The sequence below is a fragment of the Trichechus manatus genome, unplaced genomic scaffold (assembly GCF_000243295.1).
Source record: "Trichechus manatus latirostris isolate Lorelei unplaced genomic scaffold, TriManLat1.0 scaffold00036, whole genome shotgun sequence".
Taxonomy (NCBI): domain Eukaryota; kingdom Metazoa; phylum Chordata; class Mammalia; order Sirenia; family Trichechidae; genus Trichechus; species Trichechus manatus.
This window is the reverse complement of record NW_004443972.1, coordinates 4,125,999-4,151,274: the sequence shown is the minus strand read 5'-3', so window position 1 is coordinate 4,151,274 and position 25,276 is coordinate 4,125,999. Positions and strand designations below refer to the sequence as shown.

At 39.9% G+C, this 25,276-nt stretch overlaps 1 protein-coding gene across 1 annotated transcript; it reads right to left on the bottom strand.

Annotated features, from left to right (window-relative positions):
* Positions 1-14,612: 14,612 nt before the first annotated feature.
* Positions 14,613-25,070, bottom strand: LYPD6B (LY6/PLAUR domain containing 6B). The gene is made up of 4 exons (XM_004375370.1): positions 24,950-25,070; positions 21,521-21,619; positions 16,945-17,072; positions 14,613-14,777 (listed from the first exon to the last, which is right to left on the bottom strand). The coding sequence occupies exons 1-4, from the start codon at positions 25,062-25,064 to the stop codon at positions 14,613-14,615; spliced, it is 507 nt and encodes a 168-aa protein (XP_004375427.1). The 5' UTR covers positions 25,065-25,070.
* Positions 25,071-25,276: the final 206 nt, after the last annotated feature.

Sequence of the window (25,276 nt, the reverse complement as noted above, 5' to 3'; positions counted from 1 at the left end):
TAAGATGCAGATAAGCTAGGCTAATGCTTTTCTGGTGGGTATATTAAAGTCTCCTCATGTGACAAGCATCAAGGGCAGTATAGGTACACTCAAGATGAATTTACTTTTAACTGTCAAGCGCAATAGAACTGTTACCCGTCAGCATCTTGAGATGCAGGCAAAAAAGGGATAATTAAACCCAGCCTTTCAAATAAGCATTGTTGCAAAGGTTACAAAGCACTGCAGTGTTGCCAGACTTGGTGAAATCGATTTCCATTTTCTTGCAGTGTGTGTCATGCAGAGATTGCTGAAACCAACAAAATGAAAAGCATTAATAATTGGTATTAATAGCTTGTATAAGTTAATTTGCTTATTTGCCTAAAAGAAAATTAGTCAAACAATTCATTAAATAGAAGCCCTGAACATTAGATAATATAAAGCATATACTTTTTTTTTTTAAATGGGGCATTTGAAGTTGAGGAACTCTAACCAGTTAATGAAAATTAAATGAAAATCTTTTATCAATAAAATGAAGCCAATTTGATGGGGTGCAGAAGGAGCATCTTAGTGAGTTCACGGAAAACATAAAGGGTAGAACATAAAAAGGAGTCCCTGGGTAGTGCAAATGGGTAAGCATTTGACTATTAACCAAATGGTTGGAGGTTCAAGTCCACCCAGAGATGCCTTGGAAGAAAGCTCTAGCGATCTGCTTCTGAAAAATAAAGCACTGAGAAACCCTATGAAGCACAGTTCTACTCTGTAACATATAAATGGTTGACTTAAAAGAAAATGGAGATAATATAAGTTCATATTTGTTCGCAGCATTTGCTGACTACCAACTATTTGAAAGAATCATCACTCAGTCCTTCTGCAATGCCTAGGAGGTGGATGGGGAATACATAATAAGCATGAATGGGAAATTAAATATTGGTGAGGGTAAATACTTTATGAAAAATATTTCATGGATTCAGTTCAACAGGTATTTAATGATTCTTGGCAAAGCCATGATTTGCCTGCCATTGACCTCTATTATAAGAACCAGTGGTGTGTAGGAAGTGAGAGGGGGTGGGGATTAGAGAAACCTCGGTGCCCAGATTTTTGTTTAGAATCACCTGTCTCATCAGGGGCCAAGGCCGCACTGAGTTCTTCAAGGACTCGCTGACAAGCTTTGAGGACTGTTAAGCTTTAGGTTTCTTCCCCTATTCTTGCTCCCTTCTAATCTATCCTTTCCTGGCTGTTCATTTTTATCAAGGATTCTACTAGAGGTTGGTTTCTAACTGCTTCCTGTAAAGAATAAATCAATCAACAATTGGCTACAATTTCAGAATCATAGAAATTTATCACAAGAAGGTAGGAGTTTAGTCACATGGAGGGAAGCTGGGATGGGAAGAACCTGATTCTCAAATGGGATAATACATTCGATTGCAAAGCCTTTCCCACTCTAGTCTTAGAAATAATTCACCTGCACACCGATGGACCCGCAAAAACATCATCAACCAATCCTCCATCCAAGAGAACCACAAGTAGTAAAAGCTATGCCCATCCAACAACCTTGTCCTGAGTGCTTACTCTGGGCCAAGTGCTTAGAAAGGCAGGGTATAAGCCATTCAAACCCTGGCTGTTAATAAAGCTAAAGTCTCAGAACAGAGCTGCAATGGATGAAGCTCCAAAAGGAGATTTTCTGAGTTTCAGGTAACTGCTGAATCCCAGCAGAGATTCCAAGAGAGCAAACCCTGAGAAGCTCTCAGGCAGGTGTGGTTTTCCTGCTCTATGCAAATCTCAGATTACACCTCCCCTCCGGGCACTGCAGGTTTCTGTGAGTCAAAGAATTAAGCGCTGATTAGGATTCTGCACGTGCGCTCTGGGAACTGTGGCTGCCCAGCCTACCTCGGTGCTGTCCTTGCAACGTTAGCACAAACACTTATCCACCTCTGACTTTCAGAGCCGTTGATAATGAAATGGGGGAAGATTTGGCCTTGCCCCTTGCCTTGCTCAAAAAGTAGATAAGATCTAGCATTCTTGCTCTTTCTTTTTAATCAGTCAAGAAAGTTTTGCCTCAAACTACTTGACTTTTTTCTCCCAACCAGAAACTCTAAGCCTTTTACCACATTACTTTGTTTGCAATATGTGATTCATTATCTTATTTAATCATGGATTATCTTTCCACTTAATTAAACTCACTTTTCACTTTGAAACTTTGTATTAAAAAAGAAAAATACAGATGTCATGTAGAATTATTTCACTAATCTATTGTATCAGTCAAATAATTGCTCCCTGCCCCCAGGTAGTTAAAGATGAGACATTGTTGTAACTATGATCAAAATCTTCCTCTTGTCTTTCCTCAAATTCCTGAATTTTTAAAGCCAGGTAAGTAGATGAAAGCCAGATCCTGAATACTGCAGAGAAAACCTCTTCCAAAATCATTTGGGTTTATGATACAAGAAAAGACTAACCCAAAAAATGTGTTTATCAAATTTAGGCAAAATCCTGTGTTGTTCCTTTACTTTTCAGCTTAATTATATCTTCATTTTCCTTTGTTGGGTAAGTTATGAAAGGACTTTTTCCTTGAGAATCTTTTCACATCTCTGAGAAAAATACATTTTCAGTCTGTTAATGAATTCTGGTCTAAATTAGTTAGTTAAATGTTGATAAATACTTATTATTCAGGACCAATCTCTGACTCAGGATTGAATTATTTAGAAATAATAAAAAACTAACCTCTTCAGAAATTCTTCAGAAGGTATATGGAAAGAGATGAAATGACAAGAAAACATAATCCTCACAAAATATTTCCTTTTTGATTGGTTTACAGTTGAGCTCTAAGGAGTGTGGTTTACAGTTGAGCTCTAAGGAGTGGTGAGCACTTCAGACATAGAGGAGAATGCCATGACTGGGATTAAAATCTATTTGGGACACTGACTCAGTCAGCAAAAGTAAGAATAAAACCAAAGAAAAAGTATTCGAAGCTACCCCGTTTAAAGGCAACTTCTAATTTTTCTGCCTCTGCTCAACTAAGGATAATGGAAACAGGTCTGTACAAGATGGAGCCTATATTGTGGAAAAGTTCCTGAAGGGTTTAAGTTCATTCCCTCAATACACATTTATTAAGTACGTAGGGTTTACCACTTATTTAGAATCAGTGTCTTACCCACCCTGTATTTCTGCACATTGTCCCCTCATATTCATCCACATTTGTAAGGTGGTATTGGCTAAACAAAGCGTGTTCAGTGGAACCCAAGGTGCTGGTTAAAGAAAAAGTTCTTTCATTGAATAGTTTGAGAAGTACTACATACTCTCTCCACTCTTTGCAGATTTACAATGCACACCAATCAAAAGAGAATGTGGTGGAAATGGCACTAAGCAGGGGAGTTGGGGGCTTCTCTGTCTGGACCTGCTTCTAGCTAGCTGTGTAGTTAGGGCAAGCGTATACAATACATCTTTTGAGGTCTCAGCTCTCTATCTCTAATATAACAGCACTGCCTCAACTCCTTCTCCACACAGAGCTCAGACTGTGGGAATCTGTGGTAGATGTGGCTGGTTGCTCATCCAGAATCCATTTCTTCCTTCCCACTTTTTGGTCACATCCCTCTTTTATTCCAATATCTATCCTCTGTAATGCAGTACCCATGCCTTAGGGGACATTGAGCTCCCTTTAGTTGTACTAAGCCAAGGATGACCATATCTTCCTTGCTTGCAATTTGAGTCTAGGTAAAGACCTTTTCTTTGACAGCTTCCAGCTGTAGCCCTCTATCTATTCCTCTGGACACTGGATGGGAGGTATGGAACAGCTGTGGCCGTCTTGCTACCAGATGAATGGCGGAAGAAAGAGCCAGAACCACTGTATTAGGTCCATCCTGAAACCCACTGTTAATATGTGAGCCAGTAAATTCACTTATTCCAATTTGAGTGGGACTGTCTGTTACTTGCAGCCAAAGTCATCCTAATGGATACAGCATTTTATAAAAGGCACACTTTCTAGGGATACTCAAAGATCCTTATCAGAATCTGTCGCTAGGAGCTGCTTGCCCCTTGCTGCCAATGTTTTTTTAGAGACTATTTGCATTGGATCTGGTTTTAATCTCTGCTTAGCCTCTGTGGACAGGCTTACCTTGCCCTTTGCTTTGCTTCTACTGCCTTGCTCAGCATGCCTCCCAGGGACTCTAGTCAATGGTCAGAAGCCCGGACCTCCTGCTTGCCTGTAAGGGGCAGCCAGGCAAGTAGTTCCTGGGGTCCCAGGTTTCTAGGAGCTCCCACTTGTCCCAGGCCTCTTAAGATCATTGCTGGCATGGCATCCCTCCCAAGCTCCAGAGACTTTCAGGTGCTTCCTGCCCCTTAACTACTTGCCGCCATGTAGATTACGACTCATGGCAACCTCTTGTGTGTCAGAGTAAAACTGTGCTCCGGAGAGTTTTTTAACAGCTGATTTTTCAGAAGTAGATCACCAGGCCTTTTTTCTAAGGTGCTTCTGATGACTCAGACCTTCAACCTTTCAGTTAGCAGCCAAGTTTGTTAAACCGAGTTTGCACCAATTTTCATGTACTTTAAAATGTCCTTGCATGGAAGTTTAGGAGATGTGTGATCTCTCAGCATAGATCTCTGAAGCCTTATGTTGGGGCCATAGGTTATTGTTTCTAAAAGAAAGGTCCTAAAACTACCAGTATCAGAATCACTTGGGATGCTTGTTAAAAATGCAGATTCTCAATAGCATTCCTGGAATGGAGTTGGGATAGCTCTATTTTTCACAACCCAAACCATGGTTATCTTACATCCCCCAGATCACCCCAAAGACAGCTCAGTGTCCACCTCAGCACCAGATGAAGTAAAGGCAGCGGGAGAAGGGGACTGGGACCGGGAGGGAGACAGAGAATTATGAAGATGAGGGGACAAATGGGAAGTGTGCTAGAAAAACGCTGGACTGTTACTGATGCACGGCAGTGGAACTATGCCCAAAGGCCAACTCAAATTACAACAGCCATTTGTTTTCCAGTTTCTACAATTTTCACCTTTGAGCATCTATTAGCCCTTGTCACTGGCATGATTTGCACCCAGACACATCCAGTATCACAATGTGACCAACCCTCTCACAAATCATAGAATCGATGATGAAGAATGAGGTGAAAAATAAAATGTCCAAGATCCAAAGGTCAGAGCAAACTTTTATAAGCTGGCAATCAAAATGTCACAAAAATTTTGCATAAGTTAGTCATTTCACAAATGTGAAATATGTTTTCCTGATTCCACACCTTACTTCCCAAATCCATGCCAGTCCAGATTGCTCATTTCACACTTTGTGTGGCTTTGTAAGTTCTTCCCCAGTGAGAAAGAGAAACCAACCCACCTCCTTCCCTTTCTTTCTGAAATATATTTTACACAGTAACCGACATGACAGAATGCAGATCGTATGGAAAATAAAGACTGTGGTTTCTGACTGCTAGCTTCACTGAGAATTTATTTTAGGGAGAGTTTAGATGTAGCTGGGAAAAAGAAGTGTTCGGCTCCTTTTTTGTCTTTTTCAGGATGGAAATTCAAAGTATATTCTAGAACATAGAGCTATTCAAAATGGATCTTTGACAGGCCTCCAAACCTCCTCATGTTCACAGCTAATCACCTTGCTTCCTTTATAGCAACAAAATCTGCATATTCCCCTTTCCTGCCGCCACTGTTCTACTTCTCACTGGACATATTGGTGCCAAGGTATTCCTCATATTCTTGTTCACTAGGGGCAAATTAAATTACTCCAAGGTCTGGGACAGTTGTCCCTTTCAGGTACCCATGCAATGAACAACAAAATAATAATAATAATAATGCAATGGACTCTAATAATTGGATTTATTTTTTTGGATTCTAGTTTTCAAATTGCACTGGAGATACCACGTAGAGTCAACTTTTAATGCATAAGGCTTTCATGTGAGAATTCAAAGATCAGGTGTTGGAAACAAGGCCTTCTGGTCCCCAGCCTCACCCCCATCTCTTATTCTCTAGTTTACAGGCTCCCAAAGTGGCTGTGTATCAGAACCACTTGGGGAGTTTGTTAAAAATACAGATTTTCTGACTCAACCCAGACATACAGAATCCAACCTTCTGGAGTTGGGACTCAAGAGTGTGGTATTTTTACAAGCTCCCTTAAATGATCCTCAGGTAGCTACCAACGACCCATTTCCTGAAGACCTTTGGGAAGCACTTTTCCAACGTGTCCAGTGGTTCTTGAATTTGAGCGTGCATCAGAATTACCTGGAGGCCTGGTTAAAACACAGCTCTAACCCTCAGAGTTTCTTATTCACTGGGTCTGAGATGGAGTCCACAAATTTGCATGTCTAAGTTTCCAGGTGACACTGATGCTGCTGGTCTGCAGACCACACTTTGAGAACCACAGCTCTAATCCGGGCTATGTGGCCATGTATTTACTGTTTATTAGTATTTCTATTACGTGGCCAAGCACCAGGCTTCAGAGGACGGAATCATCCTCCCAGGTCAGGATTAACGAACATAGCTGATCATCACAATCAACTGGGAGCATATTTTTTTTAATGTAACATTTAATTACAGGGCTTGGGCTTGATCCTAGATCTACTGAATCATCATCTTCAAGAGGCCCTGGGAATGTGTATTTTTTTTAAGTTACCCAGAAGATTCTAATTTATTATGAGGATTTGAAACCATTGCCATAGATGAGCCAGACTTGTGAGTTCATGAATAACCTGTTCAGGTAGTCCCCAGGTAACAAAAGAGAACTGTTCCTAAGTTGTTGTTAAGTCAGGGCTTCTAACTGGTTCTTTCTGGTTCAACCCCCTGCTGGTAATTTGCATTCCCACCCCCAGATATACTGAATCAGAATCTACATTTTAATAAATCTGCATCAGAATCTACATTTTAACAAGATCCAATCACCTGGGGATCTTGTTAAAGTGTAGATTCTGATTCAGTATATCTGGGGGCGGAAATGCAAATTATCAGCAGGGGGTTGAACCAGAAAGAACCTAGTTTGGAGGCCTGGTTTAAGTCAAATTTCTAGGGAAGTCAGAACAGGTGCATACAGTTCTTATTTAGCCTCACTTTACTGCAGGAAGGAGCCCTGGTGCCACAGTGGTTAAGAGCTCGGCTGCTAACCAAAAGGTTGGCAGTTTGAATCCACCAGCCAATGCTTGGAAACCCTATGGGGCAGTTCTACTCTGTCCTGTAGGGTCGCTATGAGTTGGAATCGACTTGACGGCAATGGGTTTGGTTTGGTTAGTGCAAGAAAAATTCTCGAAGCCTTTTCAGTGATTTAAAAGCTGCACATGCAGCAAGTGAAGATCACTGTGATGAAGAATTTGTTGCAAGTAGGGGTTGGTTCAATTGTTTCAAAGTGAGGGCAAATTTACATAACATTAAAGTGCACATACATGTTGTCTATAAGTTGGATGTTCATAACCTGGGGAATGCCTGCATTAAAAAATTATTGTTGTATCTGAAATTCAAATTTACCTGGGCATCTTGCAGTTTAATTTGCTAAATCTGGCAACCCTACTCACTCCGTTGTATTTTGCGAAGAGTTCGTTTCCTCTGTGCACCCGCTCCTTTGCTCAATGGATCCCTATTTTAAATGCTTAGGGGAGTGGTAGTCAGGAAAGAAACTCATGCAAACTTGATGTGTGGGTGAAGAAGACAAAATTAAGATGTTTGCTCAGGAAAGAAAAAAATATACATGCAAAGGAAAATTCACAATCTAGACAGCAAAAACAAAATTAGGAAAAAAAAAATTACTGTCTGCTAATGGTTTTTTACCAGACAATACATCAATTACACAGTCAAAAGAAACCCTCGGGAATAAAAAGACACCAAAGATGGTATTAAAACATTCCGAGTGATGCACATGTAATTAATTTCAAACAAGCATAAGCTATGAAAACTCAAATACTTCAAGGTGCTGAGTGAACTGCAGGTAAATCTACATCAGTCTTCACAACTGATGTTTCCAGGTGAGTCAAAGGTTGGGCTAGAGACAACAAGATAATGACATCTGCCCCCTCCCTGGTTTATTGGAAGCTAAACAGACTTAGGATGAGACACTCACAGTGCTTCAAGGAAGACATGAAACATAACTACAGCCCAGCACCTGACATCAGCACATAATTACTAAGATACCAAATAGAATAAATGGAACAAACTGTTAAACACAGAAGAAACAGGCACTGATGCAGAAGACAAAAGCAAACCAGGGAAATGAGCTGGCAAACCATTGTAAGGAGTAACCACCATCAGCATCACAGTTCTTGCAATGAAAACGACATTCTCCTAGCACACTCTTGCCATTCTGTACATCAGCAACCTTGTTCTGTAAAGAGTAAGATTGTAAATATTTTAGGTTTTACAGGCCATATCGTCTCTGTGGTACTCAACCCTGCCACTGTAGCGTGAAAGCAGTTGTAGATAATATGTAAATGAATGGACACTATGTTCCAATAAAACTTTATTCACAAAAATAGGAAGTGGGAAAAAACTAATTATCAAGTTTATATGGAAAGGAAAGAGGCCCTGGATAAGCAAAGCATTATTGAAGACAAAAAGAACAAAGTAGGAAGCCTCACACTACCTAATCTCAGAACCTACTATACAGCTAGAGTAGTCAAAACAGCCTGGTACTGGTACAATGACGAACACATAGATCAGTGGAACAGAATTGAGAACCCAGATGTAAATCCATCCATCTATAGTCAACTGATCTTTGACAAAGGATTAAAGTCCATTAAATGGGGGAAAAGACAGTCTTTTAACACATGGTGCTGGCAAAACTGGATGTCCAAATATCAAAACACTAGCTACACAACTCAAACAAATAGAGAACATCAAAAGAAGTCCACAGCCACTAGAAGACACAAAATAATAAAGATCACAGCAGAAATAAATGAAATAGAGAATAGAAAAATAATAGAATCAACAAAACCAAAAGGTCGTTCTTTGAAAGGATCAACAAAATCAACAAACCACTGGCCAAACTGACAAAAGAAAAACAGGAGAGGACACAAATAACCCAAATAAGAAATGAAATGGGGGACATTACAACAGATCCAACTGAAACAAAAGGGATCATAAGAGTATTATAAAAAACTATAGTCCAACAAATTTGAAAATCTAGAGGAAATGAACAAATTTCTAGAAACACACTACCTACCCAAACTACCACAAAGTGATGTTGAAAATCTGAACAGACCCATAACAAGAGAAGAGATTGAAAAGGTAATAAAAAATCTCCCCCATCCAAAAAAAAAAAAAAAAAAAAAAAAGCCCTGGCCCAGATGGCTTCACTGGAGAATTCTACCAAACATTCAGAGAAGAGCTTACACCGGTACTACTCAAACTATTTCAGAACATAGAAAAGGAAGGGATACTTCCGAATTCATTCTATGAAGCCAGCATAACCCTGATACCAAAACCAAGCAAAGATACCACAAAAAAAGAAAATCACACACCAATAACTCTCATGAATATATATGCAAAAATTCTAGCCAATAGAATTCAGCATCATATCAAAAAAATAATACACTACCGACCAAGTGGGACTCATACCAGGAATGCAAGGATAGTTCAACATTAGAAAATCAATCAACGTAATCCACCACATAATAAAAGAATCAAATGATCATCTCAATCAACGCAGAAAAGGCCTTTGACAAAGTTTAACATCCATTCCTGATAAAAACTCTCAATAAAATAGGTACACAAGGGAAATTCTTCAACATAATAAAGGGCATCTATACAAAACCAACAACCAACATCATTCTTAATGGAGAGAGGCTGAAAACATTCCCCTTGAGAACAGGAACAAGACAAGGATGTCTTTTATCACCACTTCTATTCAACATTGTGCTGAAGTCCTAGCTAGAGCAATAAGGCAACAAAAAGAAATAAAGGGCATCCAAATTGGTAAGAAAGAAGTAAAACTGTCCCTATTTGTAGATGATAGGATACTTTACATAGAAAACCCAAAAAACTCCATGAGAAAACTTCTGGAGCTAACAGAAAGATTCAGCAGAGTAGCAGAATACAAGATAAACATACAAAAATCAGTTGGATTCCTATGCATCAATAAAGAGAACTATGAAAAGGGAATCAGGAAAACAATACCATTTATAATAGCCCCTTAAAAAATAAAATAATTAGGAATAAATCTAACCAGGAATGTAAAAGACCTATGCAAAGAAAACTACAAAACACTACTGCAAGAAACCAAAGGAGATCTACATAAACGGAAAAATATACCATGCTCATAGATAGGCAGACTTAATATTGTGAAAATGTCAATTCTTCCAAAAAAAAAGTTGTCATCGAGTTGATTCTGACTCATAGTGACCCTGTAGGTCAGAGTAGAACTGTCCCATAGAGTTTCTAAGGAGTGCCTGGTGGATTCGAACTGCTGACCTTTTGGTTAGCAGCCGTAGCTCTTAACCACTATGCTACCAGGGTTTCCATTCTACCCAAAGCAATCTACAAATACAATGCAACCCTGATTCAAATACCAACAGCATTCTTTAAAGAGATAGAAAAACTAATAATTAACTTTATATGGAAAGGGAAGAGGCCCCGGATAAGTAAAGCACTATTGAAGAAGAAGAATAAAGTAGGAGGACTCGAACTACCTGACCTCAGAACCTACTATACAGCTACAGTAGTCAAAACAGACTGGTACTGTACAACGACAGACACACTGACCAAGAGAACAGAACTGAGAACCCAGATGTAAATCCATCCACCTACAGTCACCTGATCTTTGACGAAGGCCCAAAGTCCATTACATGAGAAAAAAGACAGTCTTTTTAACAAATGGTGCTGGCAAAACTAGATGTCATCCGCAAAAAAATGCAACAGGACCCATACCTCACACCATACACAAAAACTGATTCAAAATGGATCAAAGACTTAAATATAAAACCTAAAACTATAAAGATCATAGAAGAAAAAATAGGGTCAATGCTGGAGGCCCTAATAGATGGCATTAACAGGATACAAACCATAACTAACAATATACAAACACCACAAGGTAGGCTAGATAACTGGGATCCTCTTTAAAAATTAAACACTTATGCTTACCAAAAGACTTCACCAAAAGAGTAAAAAGAGAACCTACAAACTGGGAAAAAAATTTTGGCTATGAAAAATCCAACAAAGTTCTAATCTCTAAACAGGAAAATGCAACATCTCTACAAAAAAAGACAAACAACCCAGTTAAATAATGGGCAAAGAATAAGAACAGATACTTCATCAAAGAAGACATTCAAGCAGTTAACAGATACAGGAGGAAATAAATGCTCATGATCACTAGCCATTAGAGAAATACAAATCAAAACCACAATGAGATACCATCTCACCCCAACATTACTGACACACACACACACACACAAACAAAAAAAAAAAAAAAAAAAAAAAACAGAAAATAACAAATGTTGGAGAGGCTATGGGGAGACTGAACTCTTATGCACTGCTGGTGGGAATGCAAAATGGTAGAAGTATTTTGGAAAATGATATGGCACTTCCTTAAAAAGCTAGAAACAGAAATACCATATGATCCAGCAATCCCACTCCTAGGAATACATCCTAGAGAAAAAAGAGCTGTTACACAAATAGACATATGCACACTTAAGTTCATTGCAGCATTGCTCACAATAGCAAAAAGATGGAAACAACCTAGATGCCCACTGTCATGGCTTGAATTGTGTCCTCCAAAAATATGTGTCAACTTGGCTGGGTCATGAGTCCCAGTATTGTATGATTGTGTACCATTTTGTAAATCTGATGTGATTTCCTTATGTTTTGTAAACTCTATCACTATGATGAGGTTATACTGATGAGGTTTACAAGATTAGAGAGTGTCTTAATCCAATCTCTTTTGAGATATAAAAGAGAGAAGCAAGCAGAGACACACAGGAACCTCTTACCACCAAGAAAGCAGTGCCAGGAGCAGAGTGTGTCCTTTGGACTTGAGGTTCCTGTGCTGAGATGCTCCCAGACCAAAGGAAGACTGATACATCACACAGAACTTCCTCCAGAGCTGACAGAGAAAGAAAGACTTCTCCTGGAGCTGACTCCCTGAATTTGGACTTGCAGCTTACTGGAGTGTGAGAGAATAAACTTCTCTTTGTTAAAGCCATCTGCTTGTGGTATTTGTGTTATAGCAGCACTAGATGACTAAGACACCCAACAACAACAAACTACAAACTATGGTACATACACACAATGGAATACTACACAATGACATAGAACAATGATGAATCTGCAAAGCACCTCACAATATGGATGAAGTAAGTCAATCACAAAAGGATAAATATCATATGAGATCATTATTATAAAAACTCATGAAAAGATTTACTAACAAAAAGAAACAATCTCTGATGGTTACAAGGGAGGGGAGGGGTGGGGAGGGTAAAACACTAAATAGCCAATAGATAAGTGTAAACTTTGGTGAAGGGTAAGACAGTACAAAATACTGGGGAAGCCAGCACAACTTGTCCAAGACAAGGTCATGGAAGCTCCATAGACATATCCAAACTCCCTGAGGGATCAAATACTGGACTGAGGGCTATGGGGACCACGGTCTCAGGGAACATATAGCTCAATTGGCATAACATTGTATATAAAGAAAATGTTCTACATCCTACTTTGGTGAGTAGCGTCTGGGGTCTTAAAAGCTTGTGAGCAGCCATCTAAGATACTACACTGGTCTCACCCCATCTGGAGCAAGGGAGAATGAAGAAATCCAAAGACATAAGTGAAAGATTACTCCAAAGGACTAATGGACCACAACTACCACAGCCTTCACCAGCCTGAGCCCAGAAGAACTAGATGGTGCCCGGCTACTACCACTGACCACTCTAACAGGGATCATAACAGAGGGTCCCGGAGAGAGCAGGAGAAAAATGTAGAACGAAATTCAAATTTACAAAAACAGACCTGACTTACTGATTTGACAGAGACTGGAGGAACCCCCAAGACTACAGCCCCAAGCACCCTGCTAACTCAGAACTGAAGCCACTCCTAAAGTCCACCTTTCAGTCAAAGATTAGACAGGCCTATACAACAAACAATAACACTCATGAGGAACATGCTTCTTAGTTTAGTCAAGTATACAAGACCAAATGGGCAACACTTGCTCAAAAGCAAAGATGAGAAGGCAGAAAGGTACAGAAAAACTAAACGAATAGACACGGGGAACCTGGGGTGGAAAGGAGGACAGTGCTGACACATTGTGGGGATTGCAACCAATGTTACCAAACAATTTATGTATACATTTTTGAATGAGAAACTAATCTGCACTGTAACTTTCACCTAAAGCACAATAAAATTAAAAAAACAAAATAGGAGATGGGCCAGATTTGGAGCCAACCCCTGTCATAGATGACAGAGGTGGAAGAGACAGTATTGTTAGGGTGTTCTACACAGCACTCAGCATTCTAACAGTGGATGTGCAATTGAAAAAAAATTCAATTAACTCATCACTGCACATATAAGGGCAGAGGGTAGAAGATCACATCCAAAGTGTCAAGGCAGGAAAGCAGGATTCTAGAAACATGGAAAAGACGCTCATTTGAAATTCTAAGATTGGGTTATAAAAGCAGAAGACCAGAAGACCAAATATTTTAGATGTGTACAGAGGTTCTCTTGGTGGCCTGACATACAGAGATGACCATATGGACATATGGAGAGGGGCCATCTTGCCAATTTTCTGTTTCTTGTTGTTGTTAGCTGCTGTCAAGTTGGCCCCTGATTCATGGCAACCCCAACACAAGACAACACAACGGTCCTGCACCATCCTTACATTAGGGACTCTTTAAGCTGCTTCTGCTGAAAGTACATCTTATTTTTAGGTGTCATCCTCCTTAATCAGGGAGGTTTACTGACCTTCTCAATTTATTAAGTTTGCATTTCACATCCTAAGTAATGTCCTTCCTGGGGAAAAAAGTGAATTTGGCATCGAATTTTATACTTTAAGCCAGAACATATCACCAATGCAGGAAACATGATTTCAATGACCTCCTTTATGACACTGGTAAATGTATCTGTGGTCCCGTGTCAGTCAAGAAACGACAAACATGCATTTACATTATATAATTTAAAAGCTTTATTTCCCCCTGAAAATTAACAAATGGATTTCAAATTAGTTCAACTGGAAGCTTTCTTCCAACAGCTGCCTTTCTCATTTACTATGTCTGTGGTGGAGAATTATTTTCTCATCCCAGAGAAGGGTGAGATCTCATAGTCACACTCTGAATTAACCACAGAACTGAGACGGTTTGACCCAGCAGCCTCTGATGGACTCACTGGAGTCAAGAAGTCCTTGCAGCTAAAGGTCTGGTCAGGCAGTGGCTCTCTAGGCTACTGCAACCCATTATAGATGCCGGCAGGACCCTCCTTGCAGAACTGACAACAGGCAGCCCCCCATTTGACAAGGAAACCTGGAGACTAGATAATCCCCCTTCTCCCAGTCCTGTGACTTCATGGATGAGCATTTTAGCTAAGTAAACAATTGGCTCTGCTTTGGGGTCCAACGTGTACTCTTCACCAAGTGCAAAGTTGGTCTTTACTTAAAAGTTCACTGTTCACACAGTTTTTAAGCTTGTGCTGTAGAAGGCTGGTGTCTGCCTCTCCGAGGAGTGGTGGTATCATAGTAATGGAAGCGTGAAGACCCAGGCAAGTACTGGTAGGTAGAGTGTATGGGTGCTGCCGCCAGATGTCCTCTGAGCATGCATTACTGCGAAGACTGCGTTCGTGTGATTGGTGGGTAATTCTACATTGCAGATCATTCCTTCACAGCAAGACCTACACTCCTGTTACAAAAGGAAGAGGAGAGGGGAAAGAGAGTGAATACCAGGAATGATAGGGAAGGAGTAACAACAATGAAAAACCAAAGCCAGGCTCCCTCAGCTCTCCTGCAGAAAGAAGAACTAGAGATGGTTTTCCAGTACTAGGGTCAACCAGGCCCTTGGGTGCCCTCCCCACCACTGACCAGGAGGTAAAGAGCATCTTGAGAGTCTTTTCATCCTAACTGTGATTTACTTGTGTAAAACCCAACCATAAGCAAGGGAAAGAAGAGGAAGGGAAACTGAATAAGACTGCTTGGTTAGTTCAACAAATCTTCTAAAGGTTTGTAATGGAAAACATTCAGACAAAATAAAAGCTGGGAACTTTTTGGATTAGTCATTGATTTTCTTTCTCAGTACTACTTGTTAGGGGATAATAATGATTCTCCACTGTCTATGCTAACACCTGATTCCTATCATTACAGCAGCAATGGCTTGCTAATTATGGCTGCTGAGTGGTAAAAAGGGATGGGTTGTTTACAGCACGAGGTTACCGATGTTTCCAAGGAATGCAATCTCCTGTTGTAATACCCTTGTGTGCCTGGTTCTATGCCTTATCCTGATAAACCAGGATGTCTAGGAAAGATAAACATATCCGCTGTTAGGTCCCTGTGTGGCATGGTTTATGCTTGACTACTAGCCTAGAGGTTGGTGGTTCAAACCCACCCAGTGGCACTGTGGGAGAAGGGACTGGTAATCTGCTTCCGTAAAGATTACAGCCAAGAAAACACTATGGAGCAGTTCTCCACAGCAACAGGTTTGGTTTTTGTGGGATTTTTTTTTTCAAGTGTGTAGATCAGTGCTTCCCAGCTCTGGCTGCACACAAGAATCACCTTGGAGGAACTTCTAAAAAAGATGCTTATGCCCAGAGTTCCCCCCCACCCCCCGGTTCTGTTTCAATTGGTCTGGGGTGACCTCTGCCACCAGTAACCTAGCTAGTTGCTGCAAAAGCTTCCAGTGATTCTCACGTGCAGCCAGAGTGAAAAGCCACTGATGTCAGAACCATTTTCTGTACTTCAGGCTAAGTCAAAGTCTAAAACCTCATGAAATTAACATACTTCAGAGTATTTTTTTTTTTTTTCTCAAACACTTCAGTAGCACAGGCATTTAGAATGATGGAATGAGAAAGTTAAAGAAATTCATTGCAAATGCCTCTATGGTTCACCGTATTAAACAGAGGTTAATCTTTCAGACTCTTACTTCCTCATCTAAGTGGAGCTAATTGGTGAGACAAGGTTTCCTTTAGTAAAAGGTGTCACAACACACTATTCTTCTCTTTCCACTTTCTTGCTTTCCAGTGTAGTGGGCTAGGTGGTTCCTGGCCAAGAATAAAACAGGTGAGCTGGGCTCTGCAGTAGTTGTCATGCTCTCATGGTTTGTTCTTGGGTCACTGAAGCTGGCCTCAGACAATTCACCAGAAGTCCAAGGTCTAGGGCCTACCTCTGGACACTAGGAGTTATCATTCTTTTTGGGTGACATTATTTCTTGTTGGACACAAAGTCTTCAATTTCTCTTTGTTGTTTCCATTTCATCACTGTAACATATGTAGTCTGTCCTCAAGGTATAAATAAGTTCAACATATTACTTATCATCCTGCCTCTCCTATGATGTACAATTTACCATCCTTAGTGTTATGGATTGAATTGTGTCCCCCAAAAATGTGTGTCAACTTGGCTAGGCCATGATTCCTAGCATTGTGTGGTTGCTCACCATTTTGTGATCTGATGTGATTTTCCTGTGTTGTAAATCCTACGTCTATGATGTTAATGAGGCAGGATTAGAGGCAGTTATGTTAATGAGGCAGGACTCAACCTACAGGGTTAGGTTGTATCTTGGGGTCAATCTCTTTTGAGATATAAAAGAGAGAATTGAGCAGAAAGGAAAGGGACCTCATTACCACCAAGCAAGACTGATGACAAGGACCTTCCCCCAAGAGCCGACAGGAAAGACTTTCTCTGGAGCTGGCACCCTGAATTTGGACTTCTAGCCTCCTAAACTGTGAGGGAATAAACTTCTGTTTGTTAAAGCCATCCACTTACGGTATTTGTTATAGCAGCACTAGATAACTAAGACACCTAGCACAAAACCTTTAAAAAGTTAACTCCACACACACCCACACACACACGGTCCTTACTGTATGTTCAGAATCTCTGTGGTAGCAGCCAACAAAATGGCATTCGCTCTTTGAGGCGCACTTTTTGGTGATGGATGTACTCCTTCCATGACTGGTGAAGTGATGAACTGTCAAACAGTACTGTGTATCTAGGCAGGAAAAAAAAAAAAATCAAGGCAACTACGTTTTCCACACTGCAAAATAGTCCTCTCAACAATCACTTGAGAAATGACTACAATTCAGGATGATCTGAGGTTTCCAGTTAAGAAATTTAGTGGCAGTGAACTCTAGAGTTTCTAGGTGTATTTTTGAAGACATCAGCTCCTGAAGCACGTGTGTGTTTTGAAAATGAATATAAATGGGCACCCATCCTTTGGTGCCAGCTAAAGCTGGGAAAAAACTTTGCAAACTTTTCATGAGAACCATAGGTCTGCTTATTTTAGATGAAAATGTCTCCTGCTTTCTCTTTATTTTTCTTCTCTCTCTCCTCCCTTTCTCTGAAGCACATGTCCTATAACTCTAAACTAAAATGAAAATTGTGAATTTAAAATGCAGTGGGCCAGAACACCTGTTTTTGCATTATTCAACGTTGGTTTCTTACATACTAATAGGCCATGTGGTGAACTGAGTGAAGAGCGGGTGCTTCAGATTACACATCAAGATCAACTTCCTTCCTCATCTTGTTCCTTTTCATGCTCTAATCGTTCTGACCTTCCTGACATTTCCTCACCCACTTATTTCCATTTTTTCTTGCCCTGTTTAATAAACTCTTGCTTTCTCTGTTTCTCCCCATCCCTGGATAGCTAGCAATTCTACACAGAGTTATCCTTATAACTTTAAACATTCATAGTCTACTATTTAGGGTGCTTCCCAGAAAGCTATTTCATTCAATATTCTGGGACATTCCACTTTGGTCCAGTGACTCTTCTCCAGATTATCTCCACCCAGTGAAATGCCATTTAGCTTACTGAGCAGAGATTACAGCAGGAATATTGTAGAATGGGAACAAAACTGGACTAAAGCTGAGAATATTGGGCTTTTGGAACCACCTCTGTCACAAGTGAGCAAGCCATGTTAGATCCTTTGAGCTTAGTTTTCTTTTTTGTAAATTGATAGTAATATGTTTTATCATGTTTGGTCAAGTAGAGGGTTAGCAAAAATGAAGGAAACCCTCAATAAGATGAATTGGCACAACAGCCACAATAATGGACCCTAACATACCAATGACCGTGAAGATGGCAGAGGACAGGGCAACACTTCATTCTGTTACACATTAGGTCGCAATGAGTTGGAGTTGACTCGATGGCAACTAACATTTTGACAGAGTTGTTATAAGCTTTAAATAATATTAATGATAGCAAACATATATTGCTATGTGTTAACTCATACACTCCTCAAAATAAGCCTGTAAGGTAAGGCATATTAATAGCACCATTTTATTTTTATTTTTTATTTTATTGTTGTACTTTTAAGTGAAAGTTTACAATTCAAGTTAGTCTCTCATACAAAAATTTATACATACATTGTTATGTGACCCTAATTGCTCTCCCTATACTGTGGCAGCACACTCCTCCTTTCCACCCAATTTCCCATGTCCATTCAACCAGCTCCTGACCCTCTCTGCCTTCCCATCTCACCTCCAGACAAAAGCTGCCCATTTAGTCTCATGTACCTACTTGAGCTAAGAAGCACACTCTTCAAGAGTATCATTTTATGTCCCATAGTCCAGTCTAATCTCTGTCTGAAGAGTTGGCCTCGGGAATGGTTTTAGTTCTGGGTTGACATAATAGCCTCATTTTAGAGATGAAGAAACCAAGGCACGGTTTCTTGCCGTTGGTCACATAAGTAAAAGTGGTAGAAGGTCGGTGTCTAACAGAGGCAGTTTTCCAGGGTTTGCAGTCTTCACCAGAACACTAGTCTGCCTCTTAGTATATTTAATATTAAACTAGATGGTGCTGTAAAGTGCTCTCCAGGATTAGTTGTCTTCTGGATTCAGAAGGAAAGGAAACAACAGAAGGTTTTGGAGAAGGCATTTCAACTTATCCTCCAAACAAAGAGCTGAAAACTGGTAGCGGCATGTGTTCATGTAGAATGTCACACACGCTAAAAGTCAGAGTAAAAGCCAGGGTAACTAAAACAAGAAATGTCATTCTTGTCATATCCTGTTACATAGAGAACCTCTTTTAACAACACCAACAGACCACAGAAGTGAAGCTGTAGGGTGAAAAAGAAACCTGAGATGATGAAGAACAATAGCTGCAGGCCTGTTTGCCCTAAGGAATGGTTGACTGTCACTCGCCCAAATAATGAGAAAGTGAAAAGTAAGAAATTACACCTTAGTCATAATTCCAGGTGGTTAGTATCTTTGAGACCTGATTGACATGTGGTCAAGTATGAGCCGTCACGCCGTGCTGGAATGTGGAGGCAGTCCATGTGGATCTCTTTAAGAGTCGGGTTTTCAGGAAGGATGTGATACATCTGACTCTCTGCCACCCTTCCCACCTCTGATATTTTCTTTGTGGTGAAAAGCTGCAGCCTTCCCCTTTATTCACACGCGTTTCAAAAGAGATGAAATTCTAAAACCCAGAAACAGACATGAACGTCCCAGTTAAATATGGATTTGGTTAATGAGTGACAAATTGGAGCACTATGCATAGACCTAGGAGGAGCAGTGTTTTAGTACAAAAGAAAAGCATGGTCCATGAAAATACAGCTAAGAGGTTAGACATCAATGTCCAATTAACTACTCTCCTAATTGATACCATCCAGCTTTTGGAGGAATTTAAAGCAAATCATTAAAGAATGATACCTATCGTCTGAAATAAGTTAGTAAAGAGAGGCCTCAGTCAACCGTGAAAATTTTGAAATAACATTTCTGTGAAAAATTTAGAACCCCCCCAAATACATACAATCATGCATGCATATGCACTCACAAGCACACACACGCGACTTAAGGATGGTCACTCTACAGAATTGTGAAAGAACCACGAGAAAAATGTTTTGGTAATTAATTATTCTTGAGAAGACAATTAAAAAGATATTGTCTGTATAGATGTCATAACCATTTTTTGTTAGTTTGTAGCATAAGCTTCTTGGGCTCTGTGTGGGTCTCCAGTGTGTACTACTTCTGGCTCCACACATTGCCTTTATCTGAAATAACCAAAAAAAAAAAAAACCTAACCCATTGCCATCGAGTAGATTCTGACTCATAGCGACCCTACAGGACAGAGGAGAACTCCCCCTTAGGGTTTCCAAGGTTGTAATCTTTGCGGAAGCAGACTGCCACATCTTTTCTTCCTCGGAGTGGCTGGTGGGTTCCAACTACCGATCTTTCAGTTAGCATCCAAACGCTTCAACACTTGCACCACCGGGGTTCCTAATTTATCTGGAATAGGCAAGGTTATTCCACTGCTCTAAATAAAGTGGTATAGAAATTTCCAAAAGAAGGTAATAGTAGACCAAAACTGGTAACCTCTAACTCTGAAAGGGTTTTGTTTGCTTTTTCTTGGGCTTTCACATTTAAAAATCTAAAAAAAAGTACACTCTAAAATCTAAATAGCCTGAGTCTCCTTATAGTACTAAGTAGAATTTTCAATTCCAAATCATCCATCAACATATCCTATCTCCTTTACCTCCAAGTTTTGTACGTACGACATTTTGCAACTTCTCTCTCCCTCCACCCCAGCCACCCTAGGCTAAGTCATCATCTTCTCCTGCCTGAAGACAATGAAATTTCCCACTTGGGGTCCCCTTCTGTTCACCCCCAACAATCTATTCTCTACACAGCAACCAGGGTAGTCTTTTGAAAACACAACTAACTCCATGTGCTCCCTACCTTAAAACCTTCTACTACCTTCCCATTACTTTTACAATGAAATCCAAACTCTTCATCAGAAAAAAGAAGATCCTGTGTTCCTGTCCTTGTCTTCATCTCAGACCCTTTCTCCATCTCCCACTAAGCCTCAGCAGCCAGCCTCATTGTAGATTACTGAACATACTAACCCTGTTCTTTTCTCTTGAAGCTTTTGCATTTGTCGTTCTCTCCTTTCTGGTATGCTCTTCCTACATGGCTGGCTTGTTTAGGTCATTCAGGTCTTAGTTCAAAGGTCATCTCCGAAGAGAAGATTTCCCTGACCACTTAATTAAAGGCATCCATTCATTCTGGTAACAAATATTTACTGAGTGCCTAAAATGGGCCAGGAGCTGGACAGGCATTGGGGATACATCAGTGAACTAAACAAACTAAAGCCTTCCTTTGCTTTAGCCAGTATGACTTTTCTAGAGGTATCATTAAGCATTTCTGAAATTCTTAGAATGCCTTAGTCAACATTGTAGTCTATTTGTTCTCCCTAGTAAATGCCATTTAAGATATTTTTCCTCAAGGCACACACGACTACAAATTGAGGCTATGCCATCAGTTTCTAAGTTCTCCAAATATAGTCTGATGTATTGATAGTCTCGCAGAAGAAACCTCTGGAACCCTGTTGAACATCATCAGCCTCTTGGCATGTTAAGCCCATTAGTAGGCATCTCCGCTCAGGGCAAGACCTAAATGAAGTGGGATCATGAAACAAATCATCAACCTCAGCACACTTACTTTGTGGACACCATTTGTCTTCTGCCCATCGATTGCAGTTGTAATTATCCCCAGCATTTTCACAGGTAAAACACTTAAAGCTGTTTGGAAATGGTGTTGCTTTAAAGAAAAATGTAAAGTGAAACATTAAGGTTAAAAAAGACAAAAATTTCAAACATCAAACATGGCAAAACACTAGCACCTTTTATTAGATCAAACAAAATTCACAAGCCATCAATCATCCTTAGAATTTCTATTTCTAGGGAGCTGGATTTATCCACCAGACTTCAGGCATTTTCTTTATTTCCTTTTCTTTAAATATTTCACCTATAAAGGTCCTCTACAGAGTAATGAATGAGGACAGTGGTGGTTCAGTGGTGGTATTCTCGCCTTCCATGCAGGAGACCTGGGGTTCGATTCCCAGCCAATGTACCTCATGCGCAGCTACCCCTTGTCGGTCAGTGGAGGCTTCCATGTTGCTATGATGCTGAACCGGTTTCAGCAGGGCTTTCTAAGATGGACTAGAAAGAAAGGCCTGGTGATGTACTTCTGAAAATCAGCCAATGGAAACCCTATGGAGCACAACCACCTGATCCCCAACTGATTATGAGGATGATGCAGGACTGAGCAGTATTTCTTTCCATTGTGCACGGGGTCACCATGAGTTAGGGGCCAACTCGATGGCAGCTAAAAACACAGAGTAATGAAAATGATTCCACAAGCTACTATGAAAGATTCATGATATCATTCTATTATAATTTATAATTTGGGAATAAGTGAGAGATGAGAGTATGGATAATGAGTGGTGGCGGTAGTGGAACCAGTAATTTCATTCACGGTATAATATCATCCCTGAAAAGAACTGGTGTCAAATTAGCCTGAGTTTGAATTCTGCCCTTGCTACTAATTAGTTGTCAGATTTTTTTAGCTTTTAGAAAATAAATTATGAAGATCTCCATGACTTGCAGGGGTGGAATGAGGATTAAATAGAAGACTACAAGAAACATACCTAGCAGAGTCCCTGGCACATCGAGTTATCTGGTTTCCATCCATATCCACTTCCATTACAGTTACATTTAACCTCAAATAAGTACTTTCACTTGATATACATCAATTATCAGGATAGCAGACCTCGACCAGGAATGTAACATTTAATATAAGGTGAATAGTAATTCTTAGGCCCTTACCCTCTGGCCCAAAATGTTAAGGGAAGAAGGAATTAGTAGTTGCTGGCAGTCTGGATTAAGAGCACTAGCATGTTCTTTTGGCTTTATGCTGTCTTTTTGCTTTGTAATCTGTTATTTTAATGGGCAAGAAGTCAAAAGTAAAATAATTTGACATTTCTGTATGGGCCAGAGTATAAAGCCTTGTGTAAAACTTTCAATGCTCTCATTTTTGGAGCAAGAAACAAACAAGGATCCAGGTGCACCCCAAGCTATTGTAGGAATCCGAGAAGTTGTGATAAAAATTAGAAACAGTATATTTTTCAGTTTCAGTGTAAGGAATATGCTGTTGTTGTTGTATGCTGCCGAGTCGACTCCAACTCATAGCAACCCTATAGGACAGAGTAGAACTGCCCCATAGGGATTCCTAGGCTGTAATCTTTACGGGAGAAGATCTCCAGATCTTTTCTTCCGTAGAGCTGCTGGTGGGTTCGAACCACCAACCTTTTAGTTAGCAGCTGAGCACTTAACCACTGTACCATCATATTGACACATAAAACAAGAACAAAATATCAACAATAGGAAAACATCAGAAACTTAAGTGCGGAAGACATGCAAATACATTTCAGTTTTGCCTATGCATAAAAGTGTATCAGGTAGAGGGAGGGAAGGAGGAGGGAAGGAGGATCCATTTTTATCTCTAAATCAGTACAGTTTAAAAGATACTAATATTCAATGCTGGTAAGTGAATAGTTAAACTAAAAATCAGCACAATCTTTTTGCTTTATTAATTCTAATTCCAGAAATCTATTCTAAGGTTACTAACCAACTGAAGGGAAAAATAATTTTTTTAAAAAAGATTTTCAATGAAGCATTATTTGCTTGTGAGAAATATATATGGCTACTATAAAGTACGGGGAAATGGTTAAATAAGCTACAGAGCAAGCATATGATTAAAAAAAATTGGAAGGTAAAAGGCATTCAAATTTTTTTTTTAATTGTGCATTAGGTTAAAGTTTACAGAGCAAATTAGATTTCTATTCAATAGTTGGTATATAAAGTATTTCATGGCCTTAGTTTCATTCCCCTCAATGCGTCAGCACTATCCCCATTTCCACCCTGGGTTCCCCATTTCCTTTTGTCCTGATTTTCTATCCCTTCCTGCCATCTCATCTCTGTTTTTGGGCAAATATTGCTCTTCTGATCTTGTATAATTGATTGTTCCAAGGAGCACATTCCTCTCTGGTGTTACTGTTTATTTTATGGGCTTGCCCTGGTGGCTCAGTGGTTAATAGCACGGCTGCTAACCAGAAGGTCGGCAATTTGAATCCACCACCTGCTCCTTAGAAACCCTATGGGGAAGTTCTACTCTGTCCTATAGGGTCGCTATGAGTCAGAAACAGATTTGATTTGGTTTCTTGTTTGGCTGGAAAGCGGTCTTCAAGAATGGCTTCAGTTCCAGGTCAGAAGGGTATCACAGGGCCATAGTCTCAGAGGTCCCTCCAGTCTCTGCCAGACCAGTGTGTGGATTTGATTTTTTTGTTCTACATTTTTCTCCTGCTCTGTCTGGGGCCCTCTGTTGTGATCCTAGTCAGAGCAGTCAGTAGTGGTAAGCAGGTACTATCTAGTTCTTCTGGTCTCGAGTCATGTAGGCTGGGGTTCATGTGGTCCATGAGTCCTTTGGACTAATTGCTCCCTTGAATCTTTGGTTTTCTTCACTCTCCTTTGCTCCAGATGAAAAGAGACCAATAGTTGTATCTTAGATGGCCACTCACAAGCTTTTAAGACCCCAGATGCTATTCACCAAAGTAGGATGCAGAATATTATCTTTATTATTTTTGCATAATATTAACAAAAATCCAGGTAACATTCTCCTCCAAATTTCAAACATAGCCATCTGTTTTCAAAATTGTTAATTGCCATTTGAAAGAATTAGTATACAATTTATGCAGAAGCTTACTACAAGTAATGTCCTTCTATAATGAAGAGATCAATAAAGAACACTGAATTTTCTCTGCTAAGCCATGATTAGGGACAGTGTTCAAATTTTTTTTAAAAACAAGATCCCCTTTAAGACATTAACAGGAAGCCAAACATTTTAAAGAAATGGAGAAAATTTCTGTCACTATGTATTCCCCTTAACCACAGAGGTAATGAAGACTTTGTTTTTTTCTAGGTATAAACCAAAGGCTCCAGGAAAATGCAAAGTTACCACAGGTGTAAACAGGGGCTTCCAATGGGTGCTGTGACCCCACAGTGATGAACTAGGATGGCAATGGCTACTTACGGTCGAGAGGAGGCCTCACATTATAGAAGTTGATGTTCTTGGCAAATGCCCAATTTTCTGAGACGATAAAGATCTGGATAAGTGCTACAGCTAGAGCATGGCAGAGGAGCAGCATCCTGATCCTGTATATTGGAAAGTCCAGAGCTTATGTATCTACAATGAAAAGAGAGACTGCTTGAGTTTATTTGTATTTCTCACATCAATAGGAGTATGTTTTGCTTCTCCTTAGAGAGCTTGATTATTCAAATATATTCAACCATCTCCCTGTTTTGTAGGGTCAGACCCTTTAAGTAAACTGTATTAATTCTGATCAGATGAAAGTTAAGC